The sequence below is a fragment of the Oncorhynchus nerka genome, linkage group LG14, assembly GCF_034236695.1.
Source record: "Oncorhynchus nerka isolate Pitt River linkage group LG14, Oner_Uvic_2.0, whole genome shotgun sequence".
NCBI lineage: Eukaryota > Metazoa > Chordata > Actinopteri > Salmoniformes > Salmonidae > Oncorhynchus > Oncorhynchus nerka.
Window position 1 is genome coordinate 52,269,433 of NC_088409.1, and position 22,764 is coordinate 52,292,196.

Below are 22,764 nucleotides of genomic sequence, written 5' to 3' on the forward strand. Positions count from 1 at the left end.
CCCATGCCCATTTCCCCCTGCCTAAGTAATAAGTAATGAATCGTCAAGTAATGAAAAGTGGCATAATTCATATGAAGTGTATTTGGAAAAACACAGTAAACAGTAAAAGTGTGCCGGGTGTGAGGGCCATCACCGACCCAGAGGACTGGGTGAACTCGCGTTCCGAGGCCGACGTGAGTAAGGTCTTTAATCATGTCACCCCCTGCAAGGCCGCGGGGTCCGATGGTATTCCCGGACGCGTACTCAGAGCTGGCAGGCATATTCATAGTGATTTTCTACCTCTCCTTGTTCTAGTCTGTAATCCACACATGTTCTAATGACCACCACCATTCCTGCTCCCAAGAAGTCTTCATGCAACAATGACTACTACCCTGTGTCATGTAAAAATCTTCCCCGCGTGAAAAAGTTTGCAGTCGTTCTGATTGTGACGTCTTGCGGTGAAATTTCTCCCAGAGTGAAAATCCCAGCTCAATAATTGCACATGCATCTCTTTATGTGGATGGATGGCTGAGCTTGTGTGGATGTTTCTCTCACACACATTTGCTTTACACATCTGCAAGGAATACTGAGTCTGACCAATCAGAAGCTTGTTGAGGCATGAGATCAGCATATAAATACCCGGACTCGTGCGTCAAAGTGCTGAGGGTCAATGTGAGGAGAGATTTTTTGCAAATGCAAAGACTTGGGCGCTACTTTTTTGATTGACAGTACATATATTTGTTTGTTTGTTAGTTAGTTAGCTAGCTATACAAACAAGTTAAAACTGAACACCTCTGAGAACAAGCCATCTCGACCAGTTTATAGCTAATTATGCTAGTTAGCTAGATAAATCCAAGGCAAGGAGATGAGAGAAACTAACTTCAAGGTCCTCGGTGTGACTTAACCCTTGTTTTGTAAAAAATGACCCGCCACTATGTTAAACAGCAGAGAAAACCCCCTAAATTATATTTTTTCAATTTGAGTGACCCCAACATTAGAAAAAGTGAAACATCACCTTTGTTCATATTTCCATGAAAGCTGTACATCACCAGAGTACAAAGAATGTCTTTGGGTCATTTTTGACCCAGCGGTTTTAAAATAATTTACACACCACAAAAGCCACACACACACTCACAATGAGAAATTGAGATTATATGTGCTACCTATTGAACTCAGCCAGCAGCTCCCGAAGAGGAAGATCACCATGGTTGGTACAGTTAGAAAGAACAAGCCTGAGCTCCCCTGCACTCCTCGCAAAAAGGGAGATGCCTTCTAATCAAAAATTGCCTTCAGCGCCACCACCACTCTAGTTTCTTACCTCCCAAAGAGTAACAATAATGTGGTCCTCCTGAGCACACTCCACAAAAAGGCTGAGATCAGTGATCATGAGGACAGAAAAACAGCCATCATCCTAGACTACAACCACAACAAAGTAGGCATGGACAACCTGGACAAGGTGATTGGAACTTACAGCTGCAGGAGGATGACTGCCCGCTGGCCTCTGGTCATCTTCCATAACATCATTGATGTGTCCTCAAACAATGCCTTCGTGTTATGGAACAGCTGGGAAAGGCACATGTAACCCCACACATTCAAAGAAGGGAGCGCCTCCCCCACACAGAAGCCTCTGCAGCGCTTGTGAAAGCTGTTCAGGGGGCTGAATCTTGTCCTGATCCACCTGAGGCTGCAGCTGGGGCAGGCAAGAGGAGGAGATACCAATTCTGCCCCCCAAAGAAGGACTGTAAAACCAATACTATGTGCTGCACATGTGAGAAATACATCTGCAAAGTCCATGTACACAAACATGCATACTGTCCTACATGTGCTAATTAGAGTTGACTGATTTATGTTCTTCATGTTTTCGTTTTGTATTTATTGTTGTTGTTTATACACCTTATGGGTGGGGGCAATGTTTAAGAAATGGGAGAAGACTAGTATTTTGTAGTTGAATTCCTCATTGTACGGTATATAAGAATATATCACTATGTTGACAAAAAAGTTCAAGACTGTTATTGTTTCCCTTCAATAAAATGCATTCAAAACTACTTTCTGCACATTTCAGCTACTTTCTTAGGCTATACAAGTGCTATCTCTTGCTAAAACAAATGTATGTTTACACCTATGCAGTACCTTTAGCAATAGTAATAGTAAACCTCTACTTTAGTAAAGAAAACAAGGTGTGTTGTAATAAAAACGAGTGGTGTCCACTGATTAAATGCAGTCTTTCGGCATTGTGAAGAGGAAAAACCCAGATATTCACAAAGTTTGTGATGAATGACAGGTTGTTTCTTCATGACAAATAGATTTGGGGTTTAAAATTCAGGGGTTTGGTGAAGGCGGGTCCTTTTTGACCCTTAGGACAAGGGGAGAATACAGAATGTTAAGACTACACAAGGGTTAAAATGGTCAACACACACTCTCACAGTCCCCTCAGGAGGTTGAAAATGTTTAACATGGGCTGTCAAATCCTCAAAAAGTTATACAGCTGTACCATTGAGAGCATCTTGACTGGCTGATTACTGCTTGTAATGGCAATAGCACTGCCGTCGATCGCATGACGCTACAGAGTGGTTCGGACAGCCCAGTACATCACTGGGAACGAGCTCCGTGCCATCCAGGATCTCTATATCAGGCAGTGTGAAAGAAAAGCCCAGAGAATCATTAACCTGTAGTGACAACCAGCCCGTGAACGGGACCGTTATCATCATCTGACACTAATTAGCATAACGCAACAGACATAAATCTTCCTAGAAAATATTCCTATTCATGAAAATCACAAGTGAAATATATTGGAACACAGCTTAGCCTTTTGTTAATCACGCTGCCGTCTCAGATTTTCAAAATATGCTTTACAGCCAACGCTTGACAAGCATTTGTGTAAGTTTATCATAGCCTAGCATAGCATTATGCCTTGCTAGCAGCAGGCAAACTTGTCACGGAAATCAGAAAAGCAATTAAATTAAATCGTTTACCTTTGATGAACTTTGGATGTTTTCACTCACGAGACTCCCAGGTAGACAGCCAAAGTTCATTTTTTCCCAAAATATTATTTTTGTAGGCGAAATAGCTCCGTTTGTTCTTCACGTTTGGCTGAGAAATCGCCCGGAAATTGCGGTCACCACAACGCCGAAACATGGCAAATGTTGTTTAGAATCCATCCTCAAGGTGTTTTTCTAATATCTATTCGATAATATATCAGTCGGGACAATTCGTTTTTCACTCTGACCGATTGGAGTAATGGCTACCTCTGTATTTTACGCGGGAATCTCTCTCGGAGCCACCATGTGACCACTTACGCAATGTGGCTGTCTACGGCTATTCTTCAACAGAAATGCGTAAAACTACGTCACAATGCTGTAGACACCTTGGGGATTACGTAGAAAGCGTAAGCTCGTTGATGGTACATTCACAGCTGAATAGGGAGTAATTGGAACGCAGCGCTTTCAAAACCTGGGGCACTTCCGGATTAGATTTTTCTCAGGCTTTCGCCTGCGACATCAGTTCTGTTATACTCACAGACAATATCTTTACAGTTTTGGAAACGTTAGAGTGTTTTCTATCCAAAGCTGTCAATTATATGCATATTCTAGCATCTTTTCCTGACAAAATATCCTGTTCAAAACGGGAACGTTTTTTTCCAAAAATGAAAATACCCCCTAACACCAAGAAGACTACAGCCACCCAAGCCATAGACTGTTCTCTCTGCTTCTGCATGGCAAGTGGTACCGGTGCATCAAATCTGACACCAACAGACTTGATGCACCGGACTTGATGATCCGCAAGCCATAAGACTGCTAAATAGCTAACAAAATGGCTACATGGACTATCTGAATTGACCCTTTTATTTTATTTTTGCACTGCACACTCACAGAGCCTTACACACTCATGCACACTGACACTCCAAAACACACACAACTACTCACTTCATAATTTGCTCACACACATATAATATGCATATACATTTATACATACTCCACACACACGCACACCCACTCAAATACAATCATCATATACGCTGCTGCAACAGTTTTATTATATATCCGGATGCCTAATCACCTTACGCCTATACATATCTACCTCTATTACTCCAGTATTCCTGCACATTGTTAATATGGTACTGGAACTGACTGACCCTGCAGACAGTACGCTTACTTACTTTCTCATGTTCTTCTTATTTATTTATTTATTTTCTTGCGTATTTTTGTTCTACCTTATGTTATTTTTAGTATTACATTGTTATTGATTACTGCATTGTTGGGTTTAGAGCTTGCAAGAAAGGTATTTCACTGTACTTGTGCATGTGTCATTACAACTTGAAACTTAAAAGGGGGGATGCGTGTGGGGCTATTCCAGTATGAAATGCAGTACTTTGAAATGCAAAACCTTGAATCAATGCTGCTGCTCTTATAGTAGACAGTACTGTTTGGAGGGCTAAGAGAGGAGGTTAATGCATGTGGGAACACAGCTGGTGCTCCTCTGTCCTAATCAGAATCAAATAAAGTGGTTTAAGACCACAACATTCCCGGCTTCCCACAAATCATGGGGGATTTGAATGACAATCACACACTTTTAAAGGTGAGAAGAAACTGGAATCCTTGTTTTGCCATTAGCAAACACACATGCAAAACAGGCAGGCAATGCATATACAAGCTCACATTCACGCATGGATGCACATACACCTGCACCAGACCTTAAAAAAAGCATACATTTTCTGAGATCTGTATTCAAAAAGTTGTAGTCACCTACAGAGTAACTATTTGTTCCCCTGGGAACAATTTTTCAGTGGGAACAAACAGTTACTTTGGTGGTGACTATAACTATTTGTGCCTGTGTAATAAACTGTAATTCCTTTTGGAGCAACATTATATTTGTATTTAAATGTATTATGGATCCCCATTACTCAACCCTGCACCTTAGAGGTTGCTGCCCTATGTACATAGACATGGAATCTCTGGTCACTTTAATAATGGAACACTAGTCACTTTAATAATGTTTACATACTGTATTTTAGTCAATGCCACTCCGACATTCCTATTTCCATTATTTTACTTTTAGATTTCTGTGTATTGTTGTGAATTGTTAGATACTACTTTCCTGTTGAAGCTAGGAACAGAAGCATTTCACTACACCCGTAATAACATCTGCTAAATATTCTACATTTCCTGGGGCCCAGCAAAATTAAGGCAGTTTATACAATTTTAGAAACATTAGAAGAGATTTCACAACACATTAAGTGTGTGCCCTCAGGCCACTAATCTACTACCACATATCTACAAAATAAAATCTATGTGTACATGTGTATGTTATCGCCTGTGTGTTGTAGAGTAGTGGCATACAAGTATTTAACACCATTTAAAGATACAATTCTCATTAATCCAGCCACAGTGTCCGATTTCAAAAAGGATTTACAGCGAAAGCACCACAAACGATTGATTATGTTAGGTCACCACCAAGCCACAGAAAAACACAGCCATTTTTTCCAGCCAAAGAGAGGAGTCACAAAAAGCAGAAATAGAGATAAAATTAATCACTAAACTTTGATGATCTTCATCAGATGACTTCATGTATGTTTTGTTTGATAAAGTTCATATTTATATAAAAAAATCTATGAGTTTACATTGGTGCGTTATGTTCAGTATTTCTAAAACATGCGGTGGTATTGCAGAGAGCCATATCAATTTACAGAAATACTCATAATAAACATTGATAAAGATACGATTATTATACATGAAACTTTAGATAAACTTCTCCTTAATGCAACGCTGTGTCAGATTTTTTTTTTTACTTTGCGGAGAAAGCAAACCATGCAATAATCTGAGTACAGCCTTTAGACAACAAAGCAGCCAAAAAGATACCCGACATATTGGGTAGTCAACATTACTCAGAAATGTTAAATATTCACTTACCTTTGATGATCTTTATCAGAATGCACTCCCAGGAATCCCAGTTCCACCATAAATGTTTGATTTGTTCGATAATGTCCATCAGTTATGTCCAAATAACTTATTTTGTTAGGGCGTTTGGTAAACAAATCCAAAATCCAAAAGGTCGCGCCGAACGTCGGACGAAAAGTTCAAAAAGTTCCGTTACAGTCCGTAGAAACATGCCAAACTAAGTATGGAATCAATCTTTAGGATGTTATTAACATAAAACTTCATTAATGTTTCAACCGGACAATTCCTTTGTCTGTACAAATAAAGTGGAACGTACAAATGAACCTTTCACGTGAGCGCGTCAGACCGAGGCTGTGGCACTCTGCCAGACCACTCACTCAAAGAGCCCTTATGAGCCCCTCCGTTAGAGTGGAATCTTCAAAACAGGTTCTAAATACTGTTGACATCTAGTGGAAGCCTTGCGAAGTGAAACATAACTAATATTCCACTGTATCTTCAAAGGGGGCTGAGTTGAAAAACTACAAACCTCAGATTTCCCACTTCCAGGTTGGATTTTTTTCTCAGGTTTTTGCCTGCCGTATGAGTTCTGTTATACTCACAGACATCATTCAATCAGTTTTAGAAACGTCAGAGTGTTTTCTATCCAATGCTACTAATAATATGCATATATTAGCATCTGGGACTGAGTAGGAGGCAGTTTACTCTGGGCACACTTTTCATCCAAAACGTGAAAATGCTGCCCCCTAGCCCAAACAGGTTAAGGGAGAAATAAAAGTTTATGGCCCACTTAGTGGCCTGCCTAGCACTAAAGACACAATGTTTGTACAGATGTGTAGGAGGAGACTCAGCCTAGGAGGAAGGGTTAAGCATAAGTGCTTGTGTGAAAATGTTTTTGTCTAATAAGGCGTCTTGACCCTCTGGGAAGAATAAACTTGGTTAAGCTTTCATAGTGTCTGTTAAGTTTTTGTATTTAACCTTTAATTAACTAGGCAAGTCAGGTAAGAACAAATACTTATTTACAATGACAGCCTCCCAGGGAACAGTGGGATAACTGCCTTGTTCAGGGGCAGAACGACAAATGTTTACCTTGTCAGCTCTGGGATTCGATCCAGCAAACTTTCGGTTACTGCTCTAACCACTAGGCTACCTGCAGCCCCAAGAATTCTGAGTTAATCAGTCTACATTGTCCTGTTTTCTGCTACAATGTGTTGGACTTCTGAGCCATGCAGCATTGTTACATCAAGTTCAGGCCAGACACAACTTCTGTCTGATCCCCTCTAGTCCACCAGCAACAAAGTCAAAATATCCAACAGTGCTTCAATTCAGTATTCTAGGTTGGGGTTGTGTTGTGTTGTTTGTTTTGTCTTAACCTTTTCTGTGAAGTCACTGAAAACAAATAGTATTTCACAAGGAAACAGAAGATGTATTATTTCATTCCAGTGTGTGACTAACCTGGAACTCATCTCGTAGCTGGGAGGAGTTGCTCTGAGAGTCCAAACGCAGCATGTCTTTGTAGATGAGTGCAAACTCATTCACCAAGATTGCCGTCTCTCCACACAGACAAGCCTCCAGGATGGCATCATGGATAAATATGTACTGCTCCTGCAGATAGAGAGAAAGGGGTGAGAGAGAGGTGTGTATGGAGAGAGAGAAAGAGAGAGAGAGGGGAGACGAAAAGGGGGGGAGAGAAAGACAGAGAACAACAAAACAGAGAGAGTAAGAACATGAAGAACATAGGATGATATCACAAAGAAAGTGGGCGAAGTATGATACAGAGGACAAGGGGGGTGTTAGAGAAAGTGAGAGGGAGAGAGAACAACAGAACAGGGAGAGGTAGAACATAAATAACATAGGACCATATCACAAAGAAAGAGTATGAGGTGTGGAAGGGTGGCGAGAGAGAAATCTCATTACCTGACATGATGTGAATTAAATATAAGCTATAATATTGTACAGTGTATCAAAGAGCGGTGGGAGACTGAATAAATATGTCTAAATAAATAAACATTTGCAGTCCCAGTGGACGAGCTAGGCTATAATATTCCCATCACTCTCTCCGAGTTCCCCAAACACAATACAGAAAATACAGATGTAAGGAGACCAGAGAGGTGTGAATAATTTTATCTTCCCCCACTGAAATGTACTGTAGGCCAGCCCATTCACCTCTGTCTGGATCATGTTAATGCGTCGTGAGCAGAGGGTTTTGACACAGTTGTAGATGTCCACCACACCCTCACACTCGGCCATGTCCAGCATGACATCCAGCACGATGTAGCAGCCTGTGCGGCCCGCCCCCACACTGACACAGAGACACAGGGAGAACAACATGTCACTGACCTTTGACCCTTTACGACAAGCCTTCACATACAATACTGTAATAACAGTGTTCAGATAAGGGTTGAAAGCAACTCTTGGCTCTCTCTTTCTTTGGGTGACATGAAAATAATATAATCAGGGCTGGGGATGGATGCAATTCCCCTATACAAGGCATCAGCAACAGCAGGTAAAACTGGTTGAAATAGCGTCCGACTCATAACGAATGTAAAACTGTTTAAAATTGTGTCATTTCAATCAGTTTTGCCCACTGGGACTAAGCTTTAAAGCTTTGAAAACACAAAGTAGTAATGGTTGCATGAGCATTGACAGCTAGCAGGAAGTGATGTACTGCAATGTGCGTTGATTGGAGGCTGGTACCTGCAGTGGACGACCACAGGTCCAGCATCGGGGGGCGTGGATGCTTTGACCCGCCGTATGAAGGCCAGCAGGCCTGTGGCGTGGTAGGGAACCCCATGCTCCGGCCAGGACGTGAAGTGGAACTGACGCACCTCGTGTTTAGCTGAGTAGCCCATCTGTGGAAACACAACATCAGAAGAAGAACAAAAAGAAGATTACATGAGTTACAGTTCCTTCAGAAAGTATTCATACCCCTTGACATTTTGTTGTATTACAGCCTGAATTCAAAATGGAGTAAATATTTGTTTTCAAACCCATCTACACACAATACCCCATAATAACAAAGTGAAAACATGTTTTTATAAATGTCAGCAATTTATTGAAAATCAAAAACATATATTTAATTTACCTAAGCATTCACACCCATGAGTCAAAACATTGTAGAAGCACCTTTGGCAGTGGTTACAGCTGGGTACGTCTCTAATAGCTTTGCACACTTGGATTGTGCAAAATTTGCCCATAATTATTTTCAAAATTCTACAAGCTCTGTCAAAATGGTTGTTGATCATTGCTAGACAACCATTTTCAGTTCTTGCCATAGATTTTCAAGTAGATTTAAGTCAAAACTGTAACATTCACTGTCTTCTTTGTAAGCAACTCCAGTATAGATTTGACCTTGCGTTTTAGGTTTGTATTTGTATTGATTATGGATCCCCATTGCAGCATCAACTCTTGCTGAGGTCCAGCAAAAAAAGGCAATTTTAAAAACATTCACAGATTTCACAACACACTGTGTGCCCTCAGGCCCATACTCCACCACTACCACATTTCTACAATACAAAATCCATGTGTACCTGTGTGTATGTTATTGTGTGTGTGCATGTGTCTGTGTTTATGTTGCTTCACAGTCCCCACTGTTTCAGTGGGGTTTATTTATTTTTAAATCAAATTCTACTGCTTGCGTCAGTTACTCGATGTGGAATAGTTTTCCATGTCGTACTGTGTGCCTCCCATAGTCTGTTCTGGACTTGGGGACTGTGAAGAGACCACTTGTGGAATGCCTTGTGGGGTATGCATGGGGGCGGCAGGGTAGCCTAGTGGTTAGAGCGTTGGACTAGTAACCGGAAGGTTGCAAGTTCAAACCCCCGAGCTGACAAGGTACAAATCTGTCGTTCTGCCCCTGAACAGGCAGTTAACCCGCTGTTCCTAGGCCGTCATTGAAAATATGAATTTGTTCTTAACTGACTTGCCTGGTTAAATAAAGGTAAAATAAAAAATGGGTGTGCGAGCTGTGTGCCAGTAGTTCAAACAGACAGCTTGGCGCATTCAACATGCAAGTAGTGAGGAAGTTAATCTCTCCTCCACTTTGAGCCCGGACAGATTGACATGTATATTATTGATGTTACTCTGGGTACATCCGATGAGGAAGTTAATCTCTCCTCCACTTTGAGCCCGGACAGATTGACATGTATATTATTGATGTTACTCTGGGTACATCCGAGGGCCAGCCGCCCTGTTCTGAGCAAGTCCCTTTTTGTGGTATCTGACCACACGACTGAACAGTAGTCCTGTAAAGAAGGTAGAGCAGCGCTTCATTATGGACAGACTTCTCCCCATCTTAACTACTGTTGTATCAATATGTTTGACCATGGCAGTTTACAATCCAGGGTTACTCCAAGCAGTTTAGTCATCTCCACATGCTCAATTTCCACAGAATGTATTACAAGATTTAGTTGAGGTTTAACCAATCATCAGCCATTCGTGTAAGTGCTGTGCTTGTTGAATATCCTTCCCGATAAGCATGCTGAAAGTCTGGTATTCTAGTGGTTAGACTGTTGGGCCAGGAACTGAAAGGTTGCTGGATCGAATCGCCGAGCTGACAAGGTAAAAATATGTTGTTCTGCCGCTGAGCAAGGTAGTTAACCGACTGTTCCCTGGGTGCCGAAGACATGAATGTTGATTATGGCAGCCGCCTGCACCTCTCGGGTTCAGAAGGGTTGGGTTAAATGCGGAACACAGTTTTCAGTTGAATGCATTCTGTTGTACAACTGACTACGTATCCCCCTTTCCCCTTGTCAATTTGTTTACTGTAAAATAGCATTGTATCTGGTCAAACACCATTTTTTCTAAACATTTGCTAAGGGTTGGTAACAGGCTGATTGGTCGGCTATTTGAACCAGTAAAGGGGGATTTACTATTCTTTGGTAGCGGAATTACTTTTGCTTCCCTCCAGGATTGGGGGCACACACTTTCTATTAGGGTTGAATTGAAAATACGGCAAACATGAGTGCCAATATCGTCCGCTATTTTCTACGTTAATTTTCCATCCGAGTTCTCAGAACCTTGTGGCTTGTCATTGTTGATAGAAAAATCATTATTTAACCTCTTCAACATTCACTTTACGGAATTCAAAATTACAATGCTTGTCTTTCATAGTTTGGTCAGCGATACTTCTGTAGTGTCAGCGTTTGTTGCTGGCATGTCATGCCTAAGTTTGCCAATTAAAACGGTTTTGTAATGAATGAGCCATCTGATTCAAGAGCGGAGTTAGCATTTCCTTCTTAATGTATAGGGGGCAGCATTTTCACTTTTGGATAAATAGCGTGCCCAATTTCAACTTCCTGCTACTCATGCCAAGAATATAAGATATGCATATCATTAGTAGATTTGGATAGATCACACTCTGAAGTTTCTAAAACTGTTTGAATCATGGCTGTGAGTATAACATAACTTATGTAGCAGGCAAAACCCCGAGGACTAACCATTCAGATGTTTTTTTTTGAGGTCTCTGTCTGTTCAGTGAGTTCTCATTGGGAAACGGTATTTCTTAGGAACCTACAGCTTCCACTGGATGTCACTAGTCTTTGGAATTTGGTTGGGGTTATGCATTTGTGCAATGAAGAGGTACGGCCATCTAGGAACTGCGTAACACTGTTGAGAATTGCGCAAGACTTGAAAAGTAGCTTGGTTTGTTGTCTTCCTGTATTGAACACAGATAGACCCGTCTTCAATTTGATCGATTATTAATGTTTAAAAATACCTAAAGTTGTATTACAAAAGTAGTTTGAAATCTTTTGGCAAAGTTTACAGGCAACTTTTGAAATATTTTTTAGTGACGTTGCGCAATTTGGTAGCTGTTTTTTTCTGGATCAAACGCGCCAAATAAATGGACATTTTGGATATATATGGATGGAATTAATCGAACAAAAGGACCAATTGTGATGTTTATGGGACATATTGGAGTGACAACAAAAGAAGCTCGTCAAAGGTAAGGCATGTTTTATATTTTATTTATGCAGGGTTGAAATATGCTACCCTCTTTGTTTACTGCTGTGCTATCATCATATAGCTTCTTATGCTTTCGCGGAAAAGCCTTTTTAAAATCTGACATGTTGGCTGGATTCACAACGAGTGTAGCTTTAATTTACTATCTTACATGTGTGATTTAATGAAAGTTTGATTTTTATATAATTTATTTGAATTTGCCGCGCTACATTTTCCCTGGCTTTTGGCAGAGTGGGACGCAAGCGTCCCCTATACCATGAGAAGTTAAGGTGCTCCATTTTACGATCAACCTTCATGTCATTTATCTTAGTTTCAGTGTAATTTATTATTTTTATTCAGTTTAGTCACATGATGTCTCAATTTGCAATACGTTTGCCAATCGGTTGTGCAGCCAGACCTATTTGCCATTCCTTTCGCCTCATCCCTCTCAACCATACAATTTTTCTATTTCTCACCAATCCACAGGGATTTTACAGTTTTTACAGTCATAATGGGTGCATGCTTAATTGTAACTGGAATAAGCAATTTCATAAATATGTCAAGTGCAACATCTATTTGCTCCTCATTACACACCATGAACCAACAAATATTCTTTACATCAACAACATAGGAATCACTACAAAAATGATCATATGACCAGTTATATACTATATTAGGCCCAGCCGTTGGAACTTTGGTTTTCCTAGATATGGCTACTATATTGTGATCACCACATCCGATGGATTTGGATACCGTTTTAAACCAAATTTCTGCAGCATTAGTAAAGACATGATCAATACATGTTGATCATTTAATTTCTGTGCTGTTTGTAACTACCCTGGTAGATTGACGGATAACCTGAACCAGGTTACAGGCACTGGTTACAGATTGAAGCTTTTTCTTTAGTGGGGAGCTTGATGAAAGCCAGTCCATTTAAATCACCCGGAAAACATATCACTCTGAATCACATACATTATCAAGCATGTTATCCAGATACTGACTGTTAGCACTTGGTGGTATATAGCAGCTTCCCACAAGAATGGGTTTTAGGTAAAGCATATTAACATGTAGACATATTAATTCAAAGGTATTTAACATGAGATCCTCTCTAATCTTTACAGGAATGTGGTTCTGAATATAAACAGCAACACCTCCACCACTGGCATTTCTGTCTTTTCCTTAAATGTTATAACACTGTATTGCTACCACTGTATCATCAAAGGCATTATCTAAGTGAGTTTCAGAGATAGAATATGAATGTCATCTGTTACCCGCAAATTATTGATTTCATGAACCTTGTTTCTTAATCTACATATGTTAACGTGGGCTATTTTGAGCAATTTTTAACGCTTTACTGGGAAGCTTAGCAGAAATAGATATGCTCATGTTATTTACAGTTGAGGTCAGAAGTTTACATACACTTAGGTTGGAGTCATTCATTTGTTTTTCAACCACTTCACAAATGTCTTGTTAACAAACTATACTTTTGGCAAGTCGGTTAGGACATATACTTTGTGCATGACACAAGTCATTTTTCCAACAATTGTTTACAGACAGATTATTTCTTATACTTATAATTCACTGTATCACAATTCCAGTGGGTTAGACGTTTACATACACTAAGTTGACTGTCCCTTTAAACAGCTTGGAAAATTCCAGAAAATGATTTTATGGCTTTAGAAGCTTCTGATAGGCTATTTGACATTATTTGAGTCAATTGGAGGTGTACCTGTGGATGTATTTCAAGGCCTACCTTCAAACTCATTGCCTCTTTGCTTGACATCATGGGAATAGCAAAATAAATCAGCCAAGACCTCAAAAAGAAAATTGTAGACCTCCACAAGTCTGGTTCATCCTTGGGAGCAATTTTCAAACGCCTGTAGGTACCAAACAATAGTACGTAAGTATAAACTACTCCAAAACCGCCACAAAAACGCCAGACTACAGTTTGCAACTGCACATAGGGACAAATATCATACTTTTTGGAGAAATGTCCTCTGGTCTGACGAAACAAAAATAGAACTGTTTGGCCGGGGATGCTTGCAAGCCGAAGAACACCATCTCAACCATGAAGCACGGGGGTGGCAGCATCATGTTGTGGGGGTGCTTTGCTGCAGGAGGGACTGGTGCACTTCACAAATTAGATGGCTTCATGAGGAACAAAAATTATGTGGATATCTTGAAGCAACATCTCAAGACATCAGTCGGGAAGTTAAAGCTTGGTCACAAATTGGTCTTCCAATGGACAATGACCCCAGGCATACTTCCAGAGTTGTGGAAAAATGGCTTAAGGACACAATGTCCATCACAGTGGCCATCACAAAGCCCTGACCTCAATCCTGTAGAAAATTGGTGGCCACAACTGAAAAAGTGTGTGCGAGAGCTTTGCTGTTCCCTCTTAGCAGCTGTACTCCATAATCGTACAGTGGTGCTCCCACAGAGAGTGGCGGCAACAGTGAAACGATAATTCTGTGTTTGTGCCACTGTCACTCCGCAGAGTTGCTCTGAGCCGCTCCATGGAGAGACCCTGGCGTTGATTGACAGGATGGTCTACTGAGAGCAATGAACTCTTCAAGCTCAGCGGTGTGTGTGTGTGGGGGGGGGGGGTTTAAGTAGCTTGAGTTATTAAATCCTCTCACTGCAGGCATATTTAATCAGAGGGCCCTCGATGGTCATCGTCTCTGAGTCACATCGGTCTGTACATCAGGAGCTGTTGTTTGCTCTAATCTCTCTACATCGTATTTATGCATCGTCAGGTAGTAAGACAATGTCTACTCAAGTCAGTGTGTGCCAACTGCTGCGGTCTCTGCAATGTTTATGAGCATTGGGAATGAGACTGGTACAGGGGCCAACTCAGTAACAAAGGAGAGGAAAGAGCCATAGAGCCAGAGTATTATTTCCTACTATCACCCCTCTTTAGTCAGAGACAGGGTGCTATATGTCCGCCAAGTGCCTTTATCAGAAAGAGGAGTCAAAGAGGCCACTGTGGAGCCATGTTCTCTGAATAGGATGCATTCACAACAGAAGCACCTCATAATTGAGACATTGGTTCTGTTCAGTTGGACTGATAAACATCACAGACTCTCTATTATAGAATATTGCCTGGAAACGCTGGATGAAGAAACAATGCCATCATGGTATATTTGAGCAGTGAAGCCATAAGAAACCCAAATAAGAAAAGAATGGGGGAAAGATACTTAGTAATAGCTGGGATTTGTCCTGTACAAGTAAAATCCATGTGATACATCATCGACGTAGACTGACTCAATGTCAAAAATGTGCAGGTACAGAATGGTTGGACTTACCCTCTCCAGGGCAAAAGTACGAACTGTGTACTCTGAAAGTGTGTCCAGCTTCAGCAGTGTAATCTTGATGTCTCCATACATCTCACTGTCATCAGGCCAGTATTTACAGCATTTCACCTGGTCAACAGAGACAAATGACATTTGATCAAATATGCATACAAGGATAGTCACAGAAATGTGTTTGACATGTGTTTGACCAAGCAGTGTTACTTGTTGGAGAATTATGTTACCTACTGCTCAGCATGAAATATATGTAAGGAAGAAGACACAGAACAATTACACTTAAATTCAGCTCCAACAAAATCAACCAGTTCTTCCATAGATAGAGGCGGTAACTATAATAGTCTTTAATGAGGGGGAACATAATATCTAAAACTGGGCCACCACTAATGTTTTCCATTAAGGCACAAAGGATTTTTGTAACTTTTTATTTAGGTTAGATGTTTTTTTTTATTCAGCTGACGAACAATCCAGAGCTAATGTATCGATTATGGAGTTCAGCTGCTAAGAGGGAACAGCAACGTTGATGTACTGATATTGATAGAAACATTTTGTCATCCTAACCATTATGTCTACGTTTATGACTTCAGAAGAAAATAACGGGACAAAGACTATAGCATTTACATTCTGCAGGTGTTTCAATTACTCTTATGTCTGTCTGAGCAAATAGCAAGGGACCTGCATACAGTACAGAGAACATTTTATTGTGTCCCCCTTTGCACTGTGTGAGTGTGAGACTCACCCTGCCTATCTCTACCAGTTTAGTGATCATGACGATGCTGAAGCAGTTCTCCTGCCACACCATCCTCCAGAAGTCATACACTGTCTCCTGTTTGGGTCCTATGGGACAAAGAGGTAAAACCATCACATCAACCATCTCAGTCAAAAACAAATTATCAATATGACTAGGGCCAGGATTGTTTCCTGACCACGTGACCTGATACTACTGTACTAAGTCACTTTTCTTGGACACAGGATCAAGGTACATGCAGCTAGGTTATAAGTAAGACCAACAAGTTTTTCCTGGTCAGGTCAAATGCCCTACTGTAATTAAAGTTGTGCTGTACAGTGCTTCATAGCAGTGTTCATTGGCCTGTGCCAGCGAACTGTGGCTCAGTATGAGAAGTGACAGGTGAAACAGGAAACGGATCATATGGCTGAGGAAGACACTAAGAATAGCTTAATCACTCAGACTCACACTCTATCACACTTTCTCTTTGTGAAAGGTAAGTGAGTAGCTAGATACGCTAGGAGAGGGTTTAACTGATGCTGAGGTGTGTATCTACACATCCAAACATGCACGCATGGAAAAGCTTGCACACACACAAAAGGGAAACTGGATGATTGACAGAGGGAGATCTGTAGGCTTTCGCTCGCTCGCTCGCTCACACACACACACACACACACACACACTCTCTCTCTGTCTCTGTCTCCATGTATCACCCACCCCATGTCATGCAGTGGGTTGGCGGGTCACACATGCAGTCACCTTTTGATTGGATGGAGAGACACTTGAGATCTGTCTGTGTCACTGTTGCTAGGTCCTACGTAGAAGTTCATTGGGTAGGTTGGTCAACAACCTCAATTTTACACACAAAAACACACACAAGCACCCAACTCCAGACATGGCGGGACACTCACCCTGAGTGGCTATGAAGTGGTTGGATCGATGGTAGCCCTGAAAAAGAACAGGGGTGACATGCTTAGTAAGCCATCTGTGCCCCAGACAGCGCTTTCAGCATGCCTACGGCATCCACGCACCACCTCAACCGGTCTTAGTGGTAACCGTAACCTCCTGAGACTTGACCTCATGCAAGCACAAGTAATATAACTACGTAGGGACACTTGTCACATGCTGGAGATGACAAGGCATGCCAGTGGGTATGGTGAAAATGACACAGCTCTATATGCTTACAGGTCACACAAACAATGGGCCAAGGCAGTCTCGTCTTCCGCAGATATGGGAGCTCCTTCAAACGTGCATTCCTCTTTACTTAGCGGTTATCTTTGATTTAGGTTTGGTCGAGAAAAGGGTGCCTATTCACAATACCTCTCAACTGTATTGCCAGAGTGCAATGGTGCTCTTGTTATTCTACTGTAAGATGAGCTACTGGCTTGAAGCTTGGACATGGCTTAGGTGGAAATAGACAAACATCTAAGATTCAATGGCAGATAAAAGGAAAAGAGATGGCAACCCTCAGAGTTTCTTCACTCTGCTGCAATCTGAACATTGTGACACCTCGGAGCAGCTTGCTTTGTGCCAACTCTGAATGCAGGCTCCCAAACACTAGACTGAAGGGTTTGAATTTTGAAAGAGGGATGTGCTGCATGGGAAAGAGGGAAAATAAAGGGATGGTAGACAATAGAAAGAGCAGTGAATTACTTACTTCCCTGTTAATCCGAATCTACAGGGTCCAAAGTCGAGAAGGTGGGGAAGGTAGTAGAAAAAATAGAGAGAAGAGATAGAAGCTAGTTAATGAAAGAAGATTGAGAAATCTAAGGAGATAAAGGTTGCAGACAGGAGGAGAACCTGTATAGAGAGGTGTGCTTGTTTACATACAGTATGTGTGTGTGAAGCTGAGTGTGTGTTTTGTGTGTGCGTGTGTGAGCGTGCATGCATGCATTCGTTCTTGCACGTGCTGCCATGTGTGTGTATTGCTTTGGACTGTCTCCCTATTTAACAAATTAGACGCTGTCATATAGCATTCAGCAGGGTTCACTTGCTGAGTTCGATGATGGAAAATACTGCCCTGTATGTACTACAACACATGACAAACACAGGCAGCTGCCAAGCATGCATATACATACAGCACAATACTGTATACCCACACACACACAGCCACACATACAGGCACACAGCCAGGCGATGAGTGACAAAGAGATCAAATCAAATGCTAAAGAGAAAAACTATCTGAGAGCTCGCACTTTGTCAACCTCTGCTTTAACAAACAGAAAACACATTTCAGAGAGAGGATAAACTTTTCCATGTAACCTTTGGTGAAATAGTAATGCACTCTCCACAAGTACTCCCCCCTGTGGCAACGTATTTATTCATCATTCAGTGTCAGGCCTTGTCAGGGGGCCAACTTGGCCATAGAGCGAGCAGCACCCAAGCATTAAGTGGCATGTCTCTAATGATGTCTGGTCTCCCTGTGCCCTGACACTCTAATTGGCACCCTCACAATGGCAGGAGTCAAAATAGGACGCACCCATTTTAGTGCCCTCTCAAGTGCCCTCTCTATGCTAATGAAGTCCCCTAAAATCATTTCTCCTCCACAAGTCCCCTCTCTCTATATCTCTTCCGGCTTAACGATGTAAAAGGAATGCTTTCACCTTTCCGACGAGGCGTTTTAGACAAGTTTGTCTCTTATGATGGAATAACGTGCATTCATGACTGTACAGTCCAACAAATTGATGATGCATGTTGCTCTACGGGAAACACATTCTAGTTGATGCAGATGGAAACAAGAAGTATAATGAAGTAAAGGTGAGCAGCCAAAGAGATCATGTCTCAGAGATGCTTCCCGTCCATCCAGGGATTGAACAACATCAAACCAGTCTATTCAATTCAGAGGGATTGTTTTTTTTTACAAAGGGCTTTACCGCCAGGACTTGGTATTATAAATGAATGTATAGTCTATTAATAGCGTTGGATAAGGGGTTGTAGAGGTAGTCACCAAACAGACTTGGCATCTGGCCGAATGCCAAGAGGAATGTTTGTGATTGGATGGGGGTTGGGTGGATGGTGGGGTGAGCCTGGTGTTTCCAGGAATATGAATAACCTCTCACAGGTAAATCTGGGGAACAGGATTGCTTAGGGCGACACAAAATACTGTGAAATGGACTGTGGTTTTTCAGAAAGGGATAAGGAATGACTTGGTGTGTTTCCCAGTATAAAACTGTGATTGGACAGGATTCTGAGCAGAAAGGAAGGGTAGCTGAAACTTACGTCTATGTAGTTGGCGTTGATGTAGTCGGAGTTGGGGTCTCCCAGGAGTGGGTGGAGCTTGACTCTGTGGTGGTTGTCTGGAATGGAAAAATATGAATCACATATCAGCCGTGTTTCCAATTAAATTACAGTACATCCACACCACATACAACTCAATTAAATAACACCTTTCTTTTTTTTAACATTTGATTTTAAAAAATCTGTACATAAAATAACACATTTACTGTAGTAACTTGACAAGGAATGCCTACACGCATTTCAATAAAACTTTCCTTTACTTTCAACCTAAGAAATAAAAGGTGTACAGCCATGTACACAACTGGCTCCCGGGTGGCGCTGTGGTCTAAGGCACTGCATCTCAGTGCAAGAGGCGTCACTACAGTCCTTGGTTCACATCCAGGCTGTATCATATTCGGGCTGTGATAGGGAGTCCCATAGGGCTGCGCACAATTGGCCCATCCAGGTTTGGCCGGGGTAGGCCGTCAATGTAAATAAGAATTTGTTCTTCACTGACTTGCCTAGTTAAATAAAGGTTACATTTTAAATGTACAAACGGTATAAATACAGCCAAAAAATACAACCCACTCAACATGTGGTATAGTCGCATTGTACAGATCCAACTCAGGGTGATGACATCTTCCAAGGGGAAAGGTTACGGTCAATAATAACCATGCACACATGAATAGCAATCATACTATACTGCAGATAAGTACAATTCATATTTAATGTAATTATGTACATAGTGTCCACACTATAACACATCTCCCACCTTAATTTCAAAGGACAAGTACATTAGAGTGTCTACGTTGAGAAACAGCAAGTCCTCAACTGGCAGCTTCATTAAATAGTACCCGCAAAACACCAGTCTCAACATCAACAGTGAGCAACATCAACAGTGAGAGGCGACTCTGGGATGCTGGCTTTCTAGGAAGAGCTCCTCTGTCCAGTGTCTATGTTCTTTTGCCCATCTAAATATTTTCTTTTTATTGGCCAGTCTAAGACATGTAGTTTTCTTTGTAACTCTGCCTAGAAGGCCAGCATCCCAGAGTCGCCTCTTCACTGTTGACGTTGAGACTGGTGTTATGCGGGTACTATTTAATGAAGCTGCCAGATGAGGACTAGTGAGGCGTCTGTTTCTCAAACTAGACAATCTAATGCACATATCCTCTTGCTCAGTTGTACACTGGGGTCTGGTTAGAGACAGTTTGCACTGTTCTGTGAAGGGAGTAGTACACAGCATTGTACGAGATCGTATTTAAAAAAAATGTTTATATTTCACCTTTATTTAACCAGGTAGGCTGGTTGAGAACAAGTTGTCATTTACAACTGCGACCTGGCCAAGATAAAGCAAAGCAGTGCGACACAAACAACAACACAGAGTTACACATGGAAAAAACAAATAATCAATAACACAATAGAGCAAAAAAGTTTATATACAGTGTATGCAAATTAGGTAAGGGAGGTAAGGCAATAAATAGGCAATAGTGGTGAAATAAATACAATTCAGCAATTAAACACGGAAGTGATAGATGTGCAGGAGATGAATGTGCAAGTAGAGATACTGGGGAGCAAAGGAGAAAAAAACAACAACAACAAAAACAGTATGGGTTATTTACAGAAGGGCTTTGTACAGGTGCAGTGATCTGTGAGCTGCTCTGACAGCTGGTGCTTAAAGTTAGTGAGGGAGATATGGGTTTCCAGCTTCAGTGATTTTTGCAATTCGTTCCAGTCATTGGCAGCAGAGAACTGGAAGGATAGGCGGCCAAGGGAAGAATTGGCTTTGGGGGTGACCAGTGAAATATACCTGCTGGAGCGCGTGCTACGGGTGGGTGCTGCTATTGTGACCAGTGAGCTGAGATAAGGCGGGGCTTTACCTAGCAAAGACTTAGATGACCTGGAGCCAGTGGGTTTGGTGACGAATATGAAGCGAGGTCCAGCCACCGATAGTATACAGATCGTAGTGGAGAGTAGTATATGGGGCTTTGGTGACAAAACGGGTGGCACTGTGATAGACTGCAGCAGTTTTACGAGGGTATGTTTGGCAGCAAGAGTGAAGGATGCTTTGTTGCGAAATAGGAAGCCCATTCTAGATTTAATTTTGGATTGGAGATGCTTAATGTGAGTCTGGAAGGAGAGTTTACAGTCTAACCAGACCCCTAGGTATTTGTAGTTGTCCACATATTCTAAGTCAGAACCGTCCATAGTAGTGATGCTGGACGGGCGGGCAGGTGAGGGCAGCGATCGGTTGAAGAGCATGCATTTAGTTTTTCTTGCATTTAAAAGAGTTGGAGGCCACGAAAGGAGAGTTGTATGGCATTAAAGCTCGTGTGGAGGTTAGTTAACACAGTGTCCAAAGTAGGGCCAGAAGTATTAGAATGGTGTCGTCTGCGTAGAGGTGGATCAGAGACTCACCAACAGCAAGAGCGACATCATTGATGTACACAGAGAAAAGAGTCGGCCCGAGAATTTAACCCTGTGGCACCCCCATAGAGACTACCAGAGGTCCGGACAACAGCCCTCCGATTTGACACACTGGACTCTGTCTGAGAAGTAGTTGGTGAACCAGGCAAGGCAGTCATTTGAGAAACCAAGGCTGTTGAGTATGCCCGATAAGAATGCAGTGATAGACAGAGTCGAAAGCCTTGGCCAGCTCGATGAATACGGCTGCACAGTATTGTCTCTTATCGATGGCGGTTATGATATTGTTTAGGACCTTGAGCGTGGCTGAGGTGCTCCCATGACCAGCTCAGAAACCAGATTGCATAGCGGAGAAGGTACGGTGGGATTCAAAATGGTCGGTGATTTGTTACCTTAGCTTTCAAAGACCTTAAAAAGGCAGGGTAGGATAGATTTTGGTCTGTAGCAGTTTGGGTCTAGAGTGTCTCACACTTTGAAGAGGGGGATGACCGCGGCAGCTTTCCAATCTACAAGACCATGGTGCTTGCCTACGGAGCTGTGAGTGGAACGGCACCTCAGTACCTCCAGGCTCCGATCAGGCCCTACACCCAAACAAGGGCACTGCGTTCATCCACCTCTGGCCTGCTCGCCTCCCTACCACTGAGGAAGTACAGTTCCCGCTCAGCCCAGTCAAAACTGTTCGCTGCTCTGGCCCCCCAATGGTGGAACAAACTCCCTCACGACGCCAGGACAGCGGAGTCAATCACCACCTTCCGGAGACACCTGAAACCCCACCTCTTTAAGGAATACCTAGGATAGGATAAAGTAATCCTTCTCACCCCCCCCCCCCCTTAAAAGATTTAGATGCACTATTGTAAAGTGGCGGTTCCACTGGATGTCATAAGGTGAATGCACCAATTTGTAAGTCGCTCTGGATAAGAGCGTCTGCTACATGACTTAAATGTAAATGTAATCTTTAGGGATCTCAGACGATATGAAAGAGAGGTTGAACAGGCTAATAATAAGGGTTACAACAATTTCGGCTGAAAATTTTAGAAAGAGAGGGTCCAAATTTCTGTTTGAAAAAGCTAGCCTTGGCTTTACTAACTGCCTGTGTATATTAGTTTCTAACTTCCCTGTAAAGTTGTATATCGCTGGGGCCATTTGACGCGAATGCCATAAGCCACAGGATGTTTTTGTGCTGGTCAAGGGCTGTCAGGTCTGGAGTGAACCACGGGCTGTATCTGTTCCTGGTTGTCAAATTTTTGAATGGGGCATGCTTATTTCAGATTGTGAGGAAAAC

General features: G+C 42.0%; 1 protein-coding gene across 3 annotated transcripts in view; it reads right to left on the reverse strand.

The window, feature by feature from the left end:
* Window positions 1–22,764, reverse strand: part of LOC115141434 (receptor-type tyrosine-protein phosphatase U) — a 272,604-nt gene that overhangs the window by 14,334 nt on the left and 235,506 nt on the right. For all 3 annotated transcript variants that reach the window (XM_065000165.1, XM_029680301.2, XM_029680299.2), the window contains 7 exons: window positions 19,065–19,141; window positions 16,757–16,793; window positions 15,858–15,955; window positions 15,116–15,232; window positions 8,568–8,722; window positions 8,037–8,172; window positions 7,326–7,475 (listed from right to left, as the gene is read on the reverse strand). In XM_065000165.1, the coding sequence (XP_064856237.1) occupies window positions 7,326–7,475; window positions 8,037–8,172; window positions 8,568–8,722; window positions 15,116–15,232; window positions 15,858–15,955; window positions 16,757–16,793; window positions 19,065–19,141 (770 nt within the window). The remainder of the gene's footprint in view (window positions 1–7,325; window positions 7,476–8,036; window positions 8,173–8,567; window positions 8,723–15,115; window positions 15,233–15,857; window positions 15,956–16,756; window positions 16,794–19,064; window positions 19,142–22,764) is intronic.